Below are 12029 nucleotides of genomic sequence, written 5' to 3'. Positions count from 1 at the left end.
GTGTTGTTCTGTGACAGACCCAAAAAAATTGGCCTGTTAAAATCTCCACCACCGACTGCTCAGAACAATGATAGTCGCAAAATTTTAACTAGAGGTTTTTGTGTTCATCAGCGAACTACAACCCCAAACTTGAATCGATTTGACCAAAAAATGAACATAATTTGATGTCAACAATGCCGGTCAGTCGTATTCCTAACAAAATCTAGCAGATCAATTTGTGATGTCTAAAACTCCATGCTCTAATATCAAAAAAAATCCTAAAAAATCAGGGTATGAAGTAGACAAATACAACTTCAATATAAAAGAAAAAATAAGAAAAACTCAAAAAATTGAAGGAAATACATGCTACACAAAATTGGCCTGATAAATCGTGATTGCGCTAGGCGTCAGGGATGCCTCTCAACTTCCAGATTTTATAAGTCCAAATCTCATGGTTGAAATCATGCCCAAATTTAACACAGACTTGTTAAATGTGTTCTTTGTAATATATACAAAAATCAAGTTAATCGAAGATAAGCAACTGCTTGAACCTAGACGTTTTTGACCAGATAGGTCTGATGCAGATCCAAAAACCAGATTTCATATTTTGGTGATTTTGATCTGATCCACAATGCATTTCTTCTAAAAAAACCCATAGAATGTCAAGGACAACCTTCTCTAATAAAAAATATTTTTTTGAGAATTTTTAGATCTAAATAAGATTGTTGAATTTATGACAAAACAGAGAAGGGGATACATAGTGTCTATCCTACCTTAGTGGAGGGTTCCATGTGCAACGTTAGAGGGGTTAGGCCAGCCAACACCTTCAGCTTTGCCTCAGATGTAGAAGATGATTAAAGAAGAGATAAGACAAGGTAAGAAACACAAAGATTGTTGAATGGAGCTGGTACTTGGCCTGGAGCAGAGGAGGAGGAGGTCGGCTGCACAGGGAAAAACATGTTTTGCAAGAGGAGAATAGGGTTTCTACTTTCTGTGGAGCCTTTATTCAGGTGGGGAAATTTTGGTGGATTTGGTCCATCAATTGCCCCTTTTGTTTCATGCTTGAAATGAGAAGGGAGAGAAAACAAGAAATAAAAAAAGAAATATTTGACTTTTTTGCTTGCTTTTCCTTTCTCTTTTTTTTTCAATTCAATCAATTTAAAAGGGGCGATTTTTGAAATTCACTCCCCCCCTTCTTTCGTTTTTTCCTTCTTTCCTTCCTTGATCATGAGCTAAAGAAGAAAGGAGAAGACTTTGAAAATCTCGCCCCCCTCCTTCCCTCTTTCTTTCCTCTTTGCATAAAATATCAAAACTTGGCAAGCGATACTTGCCACATGCAAAAAGGAAATTTGAAAATTCAAATTTTTGGAAGGTGTGGACTTTATGGATCCCACATCCAATCCACAATGTACCTTGAATCCAATCCAAATGGATATGGGTCTTGGGTCATGGGTTTTACCAATTGGATTCTTTGCTGAGATCCCAATCCAAAGTTATGCTCCAAAACCCAAAATTATATTTTTAAACTCAATTCTCTGTTGTGCATTTTTTAGTCCTAAGCATGGGAAATTATGTCAAAAAGCTATAAAAATGCAAGCATTTGAATGTGAAGATATAGCTCTTATCGTGCTCCATCAAATGTGTAACGCTCCGAATTTCCAAAACAATACTAAGTTGAAAATTTATGGATTTTTTTTTCTTTGCAGCAGAACTTAGAAAAGGTTTTTAGCAGCAGAAATGGATGATAATGAGTCAACAGTTTTAGAAAACATCGGGCAAGTCACACAGGTATGTGGCCAAGCACTCATTGACCACTAATGTATTTCATTTATCAAAATGAGTTGTTTATTATAAACATCACTGCTTGAAAAAGTAGTATTCTATAAAACTGGTTTTATAAAGAAAGTGGTGCAACACTATTTGGAGAAACCCTGAAACTTGATGTCGTCTTGCTCTGCATATCGCATAGTAGGTTCTTTTCCTGTATTCTCCATTAAACGAGGTCATAACCATTATTGGTTTGGTAAGAAAGCATTCAATCACATCAAGTACAAACTCATTAACATACACATCGCTACAATAACGATCAAATCTCCACGACTTAGCGTATATCGCGAAAGCCTCCTCAAGGCTTTAACTAGAATATCAAGCTCAAGTCTCCAAGACTTGGCATATCCGTATCTCACGAATCCAAGCAAGAGCTCCTCGAGCTTAGCTCACTCATGTGAATACAACACGGGTCTTTGCCCTATCGGTCCAGTAGTATATCGATCTCAACAACTTTCACAAGGTTATGCAAAACTTATCAGAACAATGCCCATTCATTCATATATCACTTAAAGTAGATCTAATACATTATTTTGATATTAATCATTCACCCCCTAGTACACAGGAGAAGCTTGAACTTTGGCATCAATGCAACGTTCTGGGGGTTTATTATTCTATGTATTTTAGATACCCCAGAGGCCTGATGACTCTGTCCATGGTAGGGTGGTAGAACTTCTATCGGGATAATCCTACCAGTTCGTTTTGGATGCATCCTCTACTATAGTAGTGGGGTTCAATCCTCAGATCTTAAGGATAACCTAACCTCCAAACTTTTTGAGTGACGAGAGGTTCCCTAAACTCTTTGGTTTATGATAAATATATGTCACTCGTGGTTGTATCATCATCATCATCTTCCATGATGAGCAATAGTATTGAAGGGGTCAGACGGCATAACCATTACTTATGGGATATTTGAATGCCACTTGGGCAAATCAGTGCATTCCGCACTAAGAAAATATGTTCCCCAACCCTATTCAGTATTCAGAAGCACGGTTCAACTGTGTGATCCAGGGACTATCATAAAGTTTTATTCATATGCATGCATGACTCTGCTCTCGACATCTACGACCTTTACGAGCAATTCACCTCTTTCGGGTGGACAACGAACTCTGGTACTCCGACCCTTATGAGTCTAGTTGTGCAATAGTATTTCACATGAGCATGCATATACCAAGATCACAATGAATTGACTATTCGGCATACATAGCCGTAATGAGCACTTGGCGTAGTCAAGGTGCAAAAACTACTCTGGCGCACCGACCCTTATGAGTAGGGTGCCCTTACAAGCAAAGGTGGAATGAGCCTTTCCCAAATTGTTTCGACAACAAGGGAATTATCATGTCATTTAAACTAGTTCAGGCAAGTCTTCTGCCAAACATTTTAGCAGTACTTCCTCTCCTTGATAGAGGAAGTGTGACGACTCTTTCTACTTTTTAGAAAGTACTTGTCAGAATTTTGGCAGTACCTCCTCTGTATAACAGAGTACATGCTATACTCTTTCTGAGCTTCTTAAAAAATTTTGGCAGCACTTTCTCTCTTTGACAAAGAAAGCATTATATTTTTTTAATATCGATGAGCATCTTTTCAGAAATTTTGGCAACATTTTTCCTCTTTAACGGAGGAAAAGCTATGCTTTAACTCGGAGATAGATGTGCACTATTGTGCGTACTTCGTATCTATCAAGGTTCGTTGGAACCTTCGGCCTTAGTTAGGCCATATGCAAGTGACTTAGGTTTTTTTGAAAAAATGGTTTTGCTCAAAAGAGAAGCCTTTCCAATAGAAACTTTTTTCGTCAATCAAAATCTTGATCGAAGAACAACATAAAGAATAACTCATTTATGCACATCTATATATAATATAAGCAGAAGCATGTGTGATTTAACGTAGCAACGTAAATGAAAGCACATTTAATATTCGACAGGAGAAACTGAACTAAATAACTTGCAAAAAACAAATACGTATATATTTACAGAAAGCAGGAGTCTTGTCATGGTTTGATGTGACAACAATCTTAAATGTATAAGTAAATTGCACAAAGCAGGAGCCTTGACATCGTTAGATGCAATGACAATCTTAAAAGCATAAGCAAATATATATGTAATATGCGAAAAGTAGGAGCCTTGTCATCATTTGACGAAATGACAATCTCAAAAATATAAGCAAATACATATATATTGTAAAAAACATAAGCCTTTATAAAAAAATATCCAACGATAGTCACAAAGGTACGCACGTGAACACCAAAGTGTCCTAGAGGACATAAACTATATGCTGATAATGTCACAAGGATTCTTCAACTTACGCTCATGTCGTGTCCCTTTGTATACGATTCCTAATAGAAAATTGTACACAAGTGACGTCCCGTGTCCATTTTGCTGTGTCTGTGTGACTTAGTCCGACGATGAGTGATTCTTTAGAAGGATGAAACTTACAGGTGAAAATAAACCACAAATGCAGGTTGAGGGATGCCACTTGAATACTGCTTGGTTTCACAGGTGAGATGGGGAAGATGCTTCAGCTAGAGCAGCAACCAGAGGAGACAAACATTTCGGGGAAAGGGTTTATAAGGGATGGTTCAGTGGCAAAGGGTCAAGAGCCAAAGGATACCTGCGCCGATCTGAGATCCACGTTCTCTCCCCTCCTATCTTCAAGCTAACAGATTCACGAATCTGAATCCTTTTTTTGGTTCTCAAACTCGTGTACTTGAAATCAACCGTTTGCAAGAGACGGATTCCTCGTGGACCCCACCAAATGCAATGCATGGATATCAGATACAATGGTATTCAAACTCACCCTTTAAGGTGCACTCTTTTAGTTACAAGATTTTAACACTCATTCAATCACTATCCTACCAGATAGCCAATATAAGGCAATGTTAACAACCTTACAGAAAAACAGGCCTCCATTTTCAGCTTAGAATCCAAATATCCATGTTACGATTCTATTTTCTTTTGATGATACAAATTCAATCCCATGCCCTCCTTTCATATCGAGTTAACTTGAAGCTTCACAGGTTAACACAACCACTAGAACAAAAGGAAAAAGATTTCTTTACCACACTATGTTTTCATCCCTTTTTGTACATCAAGCAGTGATTTGTAATGGCACTTTACTCGGCCATATTACTTGTCTCACTGTTGAAAAACTCCACCAACCATCTCACCGAGACGTGCAAGCAAGCACCATGCACGCACACAAAGATGTGAGTGAGTTGCTTGACTGCTAACATTCACAATCGTAACAGCATATACCAAGAGAGGTGGCATGTATGGTACCGTGATGACAGCCTTGAAAGAAAGGAGCCACTCATCTTGCTGCCTTTGCCTCTGGAGCCTTGCTAGGCACTGGCGCAAGACTCGGCTGGTTACCAAGTGCAGCTGCAGCTGACTCCACATGTGTAAGCAGATATTCGTATATCTTTTTCCTGAGGCGTTCAATGGTTTCTGACAGAGAGCCTGCATCATCGTTTTCCTTCCCAGAACTGGCTTCATCCAACCAGTCATTCACTCTCTTGAGCTGTGTTAGCATGCTAACAATGTGGCCGTTGTCTGGCACAGCAAAGCCAGAAACTGACTGGTTTCTGGCATTGGCATCTCCATCAGCATCCAAAAACTTCTCTACAAAACCCAAGAACCACTCCTGAGACTCCACCCTCAGATTTTTAGCCAAGTTAGCAGCGTCTGCCATCCCAGAACCCTTGGTCCACTCTGCCGGAGGCAGCACGTGATTTTTCTGAGATGTCACTAACCCAACACTGACACGACGTGGTGCTGTAACTGTTGTCTTCAAACTTGAGGTAGCCCGGACTTTGCTCTGTGGCTTCTGGGCTGCAGTTTTTGAGAAATTATCGAAAATTACCACAGGCTGATCAGAGGATAGCTTGGTTTTGGCAAGGGTAGGAATTGGAGCTAAACTAGATGCAGTGGAACGATGGCTATATACAGAGAAAGGTGACAATTCTGTGGCTAATGCCGCTTGAACCCAGGAAGTAGCTCGCTTTTGTTGTTCAGATGAGATTTTCAGGGCTGCTTCTGTTGCGCACTTGTCAGGCTCTTCATTTTCAGGTGATCTGGCAGGTACCAATTGAGATAAAGATTCAGCAATTGCACTGACCCTGCTGAGGTCTTCATGGAGGCTCAGGAATTGTTCAACTGCGGGTTGTGGGTTGTCTTCTTTAGCTGATGAATTGAGCTCAGCATACACACTGCAATTAATTAGACAATATAAATTACTTAAAAAATAATGAAAATAGACAATGAAAACAATCATTATCAACAGGACATATATTTATTGTTGAAACCCAATAATAACTGAGCCAGTCTTATGTTGGGCCTGGGTTCGCACAAGCCTGCCAAGAAACCGGGTAGCCTGATCCCATCCCAAACCTGATAATAACTGAGCCAGTCTTCTGTTGGGCCTGGGTTCACACAAGCCTGCCAAGAAACCGGGTAGCCTGATCACATCCCAAACCTGATAATAACTGAGCCAGTCATATGTTGTGCCTGGGTTTGCATCAGCCAACATGCTCTATTCAGGCCAGGCCAGCCCGGCCTGATGTTGAACCCTAGTTTTGAATGAGTTATAAAGTATCATACTTCTCAGGCTGACAGATGTCACTGAATTAGTGGCTTTCAGTCCTCAGGTACACTAACAGAATGGACTTGTGTACATGTAGCAAGAATGTCTGAACAATTTTATCCTCTTCATCAAACAGAATGCATTGCTTGACCTTCTAAAGAATTATCTGCTAAGTTTGCTAGTTTTCTATAATCTTGAACTAAGATCTACTGCATTCTTTTATTTTCTGAATGCCATAATTAGAGCCTGAGGTTTCTAAGTACCTGGTTCAACTTGGTCAAAGTTTTATACCACTTTTGTGATATATTAGAGCTTTAGGTTCTGAATAATCAGCAAAAACTCAGGCTGCCGCAGATCTGCCCATTTATTCAACACACAGTAATGATTTTAAGTTTTTTTCTTTCTTCGACGGACTGATGATTCCCACTAGTTGCAAGGTCCTGCCTATTAATGATGAAAGGCCACTCTTGTAATTTGACTTGTGATCTAACCTGAGTTAAAGGACAACAATAAATGCAGGCCCTTGGTTGGCAGTTTCCAGGAAAACAGAGGCCAATATTTGGAATTTCAGAAACATGAGGCCCATATTTGGAATTAGAGGCAAAATGTTGGCCCCGAAATGGAAATTTCCTCAAAATGTATTTAAGGCAGGTAGGCTGAGCAAGAGGATCAGAGGATGCTGTATTTTGGTGGATGGCAGTTTAGTCCATGTTTCCATGTGGTGATTGAATACATTGGGCAACAAATCACCACCATTAACCATTCTTGAGAAAATGAGAGCACTAACCCACCCATACTCTATGCTGCATGGGGCAGTGGTAGAGATATTTCAATTCTTTAATGATAAGAAGCTACATTACCAAAAACTAACAAATCTTATTTTTCATGTCTGTTTGCTCTTGGGTGGTGTAATGAATGTCAACTTTTTACCTTCTTCTGCCCATGCCTCAGAAGGTATTTTACCTTCTTAAGCTCTTTTAGGAGCCTACAAATTTAAAAGACTAAAATGGAGAAAATAATAAGGCTGTTCAAATGTTATCACTGTAGCATTAAAGCTAACTCTAGGCATTTCCTCACATTGTTTTCTAGGAAAACATTGCACATATAATGCATTTCGGCATATTGAAGAGCATGAACTTACACTGAGCTGCCTAATTAGCTTACTCTGTGTGGGAAGACCATAATGCAGTGACAAAATCCAGAGAAATTTTTCCCATATATTTGTAAATGAGAGGTAACAGCCACAGTCACTTGTGTAGCCTATGGCGAATTGAACTATAGTGACAGAAGTACATTTTGCATTGTGCTTTGTCTATTCAAGGGGAATAGTGACAAGTCTGGCGAGATTTATGAAAATCTCAAGAAAATATCACGAGAAATTACCCAAAAGTAAAAAATAGTAATTTCTCATGAGTTTTTCATCAAAAACATAAATATCATATTTTAAAAGTGATATTTATGCTTTTATCAACTATTTATTGTGAAAAACCCCTGTGGTTTTTATTTTTAAATAATTTTTATTTACATTTCCTTATAAAATTTATTTTTTTATTTATTTGTTTATATTTTTAATTTATTTTTTATTGCCGAGATTTAGCCAAAATGCAAAATTTTAAAAAAATCAATTTCTTTAAGTTTTGTCACTGTCAAGGGGAATCCATAGAATACAGAACCAACATGCCGTCAAACAAAATAGACAGAAGCCATTTATAATATTCACATATTTTGAATCCAATAAAAATAAAAAACGGTATATCAATCAAGAAAGGTGACATTTCTTAAACTATGAAATTCAGAAAAATCATTTAAGAAAAAGAATATTTGGATGGCAAGTAACGGCAGTAAGCACATTAGTCTGGTTGCACAAAAGCATAATGTGGTTTTGTATAATAGGCTATCGAATACACTTCATCAATATAAAACCTCAGATTCCACTAGCGCCAACCTAGAACAATGATTTGCAACAGCTATTTACCTCAAACATCGAATCAAGCTATCTGCAGCAGAAGCTTCCTGCATGGCTTCAATAGCAGCTAGCTGTGCCGCATCTCTATATCTCATAACCTCCTGCTAAGCAACAAGTTAATTGCCAACTATGCTAGAAGTGTAATAATTTCATAACATCATGTTTAAAGCAATTCTACCAGACTCTGGAGAAATATATCTCAATGTGAAACTTATAGGGAGTGTATTCTCATGGAGATAAGATTATCAAGAGAATTATACCTTCCCAAGCTTTGGTAGGCAGGGTGGAAGGGAGGGCCCAGAAATACTATTGTCGATCAACTTTCTACTGCTGAGAGCGATCTTGACCAAGTTCCCAGGAATGATATTATTAGAGCCCTCTCCAGATGCTTTCTTCCCAAGAGATATCTTAGGCTTACTTGACTTTTCTGGTGCATCATGAATTTTATCCGCAGATACTTCAGGAACCTTATCCACATATACTTTCTTCGATGATTGTAGAGCTTGAGCTTTGGTATCCTCCTTGGTTGATGATTTTTCATTCACAGCCAACTTCTTGAGAGGACCCTAATTTTCATTAAGAGTTAGGTGAAGGTTTTCCATGATCAAAGATATGGTCAATTATCCACGGAAAAGGATATGACAAAGAAAGGTGTGATTCCTTTGTTATCCGAAAAAACAACAAAATACAGAAAAAAGAAGAAACATAAAACCGCAGAGACACATTGATTTCAAACTGTATCCAGGCACCGACGCAAAGATCACAGTGTGAGATTAAGCGAGAACAAACAAATCAAATAAAGCCTAATATCATGGCCCCGACCCAGATCGTTAGCATAGGATGGTGAAAATCTCTCTAAAAAGAGATTTTGTGTATAAACACAATGCTAAAAACACGAAATGTGCACAAAGGAGAACTCTCACAAGTGCACAAAGGCAAGGATACAAATGCAAAGAGCATAAAAAATATCAACTGCAATAAATTGGGTCCCAAGAGGGGCTTTACAAAAAGATAGAGAAACCTAAAGGGGATCAATCACCCCTATTTATAAGACAATGGGCGGGGGGGGGGGGGGGGGGGGGAGGGAGCTCCAATACACATGTTGGAGCCCCTCCAACGGTTAGAATTCTAACCGTTGGAGGGGGCTCCAACATGTGCATTGAGAGCCCCCCCATGTCACATCAAACCAAAAAGAAAAAATAAAAAACACAAAAAAGAAAAAATACAACAAAAGAAAAAGGAGAAAATGTACAATCATATTCTCAAGCGAGAATATGCGTAAAAGCTGTGAAATTACATAAATACTCTTATCGAGTTTGATATATATATATATAAGAGAGAGACTACATTTTAACAAGGATACCTCAGGTCAGCTTCCACAGAGATTGTGAAGATCTGTATGAGATTCTCACCACCATGCAACTTGGCACGAAGTCCACACAAGATCTTTCTGAGAAACCTATATATATATATATATACCTATATATATATATATAAAGAGAGAGAGAGAGCAGCCCGTATCGTCGGACGTGCTGGGCATCGGATGCGGGTAGGACGTGCCCAGCATCCGTTACATTTTAGCAGCGGTTGTGACCGCTGCTAAAACACCCCTTTTACGAAAAAAAAAGGTTTTCTACTGCTGATCACGCACGATAAGCGGCGTAAAACTGTCCGACCATCATCAAACACTTTGCGTGTTTGTTGATACGGTCGTCTCTCTCTCTCTCTCTCTCTCTCTCTCTCTCTCTCTCTCTCTCTCTCTCTCTCTCTCTCTCTCTCTCTCTCTCTCTCTCTCTCTTATATATATATATATATATATATATATACTACAGTCATTCGTACTTGAAATCTAGTAGAAAACATTTTTTTTATACTTTTTCCATAGATCTAACATTACAAATGCGATCTATATACTTTCTTTAGTAGAAAATAGGTTTTGGATCACGCTTTTCAACATGTAAGTTGTTTTTCAAAGGGCTTCAAAAATGAATGGCCCACAATGTGCTAAAATTTTGACTTAAAAACTATGATTTTACATTAAAAAAAAAAGATTCAAAGTATGACCCCTAATGAACAAACCATGCTGAATACATCTGTGAGGTCAGATTGAGTGGATACTTGTACCTATGATTTTCCAATTAGATTGTACATACAGTAGACAGTAGCAAATATATATCCCACACACAAAAATGCATCGACTTTAATGTATTTGAAAAAGGATAAAAAAGATTAGATAGATCCATTAACTAGAAGAAATCAATGTTACAAACAAAATTAAGGGAGACGTAAAACGAGAACTCACTGAAGAACTACGGGAATCTGATCTGGGTTCTTTCTTGACCGGCCTCAAGGCTGAACTTTCCTTGCCTTTCAGTTCAATGGCTCCTTCCCAGCTCTTTCTCAGAGCTTTCTGCCTGAGTTCAATCCCATTAAGCATATGCACTATAGGAGTCACAGCTGTCAATCTCTTGCCTGTTGCACTTCCCTTTAACACAGATGCTGCCTTCTCCAACAATCCCTGTCTAAGGGTCTTCTCCGATCCCTTGGGAACAACAGATTGCTTCGCAGACGAAAAATTCATCCGGATCTTCCCCTGCTCCTTAACACCATCAGAGAATTTCTCGAATGAAGTAGGCAACGAAAAACAGCTCGTTGGCGATGAAGGGATCGATCGGATGTTCAGCGGTTTCAATTTGGCCGCGAGCACCAATGAAGCAGCAGCATTGCTCTCCTTCTCCTTTGAACCAATAACCGGCTTCAGAGGCAGAGATCTCGATCTATCGAATACTTTCACCTTCTCTGAATCCCCCGAATTTCTATTGAAGAGTTTCGATGCCAGTTTACTGTCTTTTGCCTCTGTTGATGAATTAGATGCCAGTCTTGTTTTCTGCCCAGCTCCATTTTCGCCATTTTTTCGACTCAACGCATAGCTTGAGTCCTTCCCATCAGAACCAGATTGATTGAGAAAACAAAGAGAATGAGTGGCAACAAGATCCTCGGGGTTTCCTACGCATGGATGCCTACCAGGAACAGGTTTCACACCTCTTAAAATGGGCACAGGGGATGCAAATTCCAATCTTTCGACGTGAATGAACTGACCCAGTTGGAGTTTATCACTAAGGATGAGATCATCATGCTCATCAGGCAAAGTAACATAGGTGGCATGAGAAGAATCAGAAACCTTCAAATAGAAACCTTGATTGGGCCACAGGTCTCCCCCGGCTAGTGCAGGAACAATGCTTATAATTTGCAATAGAACCGATCTGTGCTCACCTGCAATCTTCACATCTGTTTTCATATGCTGAAGCAGCTTCAAAAGAACTCCAGGAACCAAGGTAGCCATTAGACCGTTTGGATACTAGAGAGCAACACTCTGAAAGCAAGATCATATCATCAGAATCCAAGCAACATACTTTTCATAGACTTTTCTTTCTGTACCTTCTCTTATGCTTGCCCACCAAGAATCAAGGGAAGATTTGAGAACCAAAAAGCACAAGTTTTGATTTCCTTCCAAATCACTACTTGGGTGTCCTTGATCGACAAAAGAAAGGCCAGATTGTTCCCTTTTTTTCTGGATATTCTTTTGGTTATCTTCAAAAACCAAGGCAACCAATAAGCCCCGGACTTTGAACACCAAAACTAAGAAGTTTCATGTTTTGAAACGTTGGCTTTGGTGATT

At 39.0% G+C, this 12029-nt stretch overlaps 1 protein-coding gene across 1 annotated transcript; it reads right to left on the bottom strand.

Annotated features, from left to right (window-relative positions):
* Positions 1-4690: 4690 nt before the first annotated feature.
* On the bottom strand, positions 4691-11693 carry LOC149833419 (protein CORTICAL MICROTUBULE DISORDERING 2-like). The gene is made up of 4 exons (XM_090013433.1): positions 10653-11693; positions 8611-8916; positions 8360-8451; positions 4691-6010 (listed from the first exon to the last, which is right to left on the bottom strand). The coding sequence occupies exons 1-4, from the start codon at positions 11691-11693 to the stop codon at positions 5113-5115; spliced, it is 2337 nt and encodes a 778-aa protein (XP_089869559.1). The 3' UTR covers positions 4691-5112.
* Positions 11694-12029: the final 336 nt, after the last annotated feature.

This window comes from Nuphar pumila, chromosome 7, assembly GCF_984573655.1.
Source record: "Nuphar pumila chromosome 7, dmNupPumi1.hap1.1, whole genome shotgun sequence".
Classification (NCBI taxonomy): Eukaryota; Viridiplantae; Streptophyta; class Magnoliopsida; order Nymphaeales; family Nymphaeaceae; genus Nuphar; species Nuphar pumila.
Note: the sequence above shows the minus strand (reverse complement) of the source record. Positions and strands in the feature narration are given on the sequence as shown.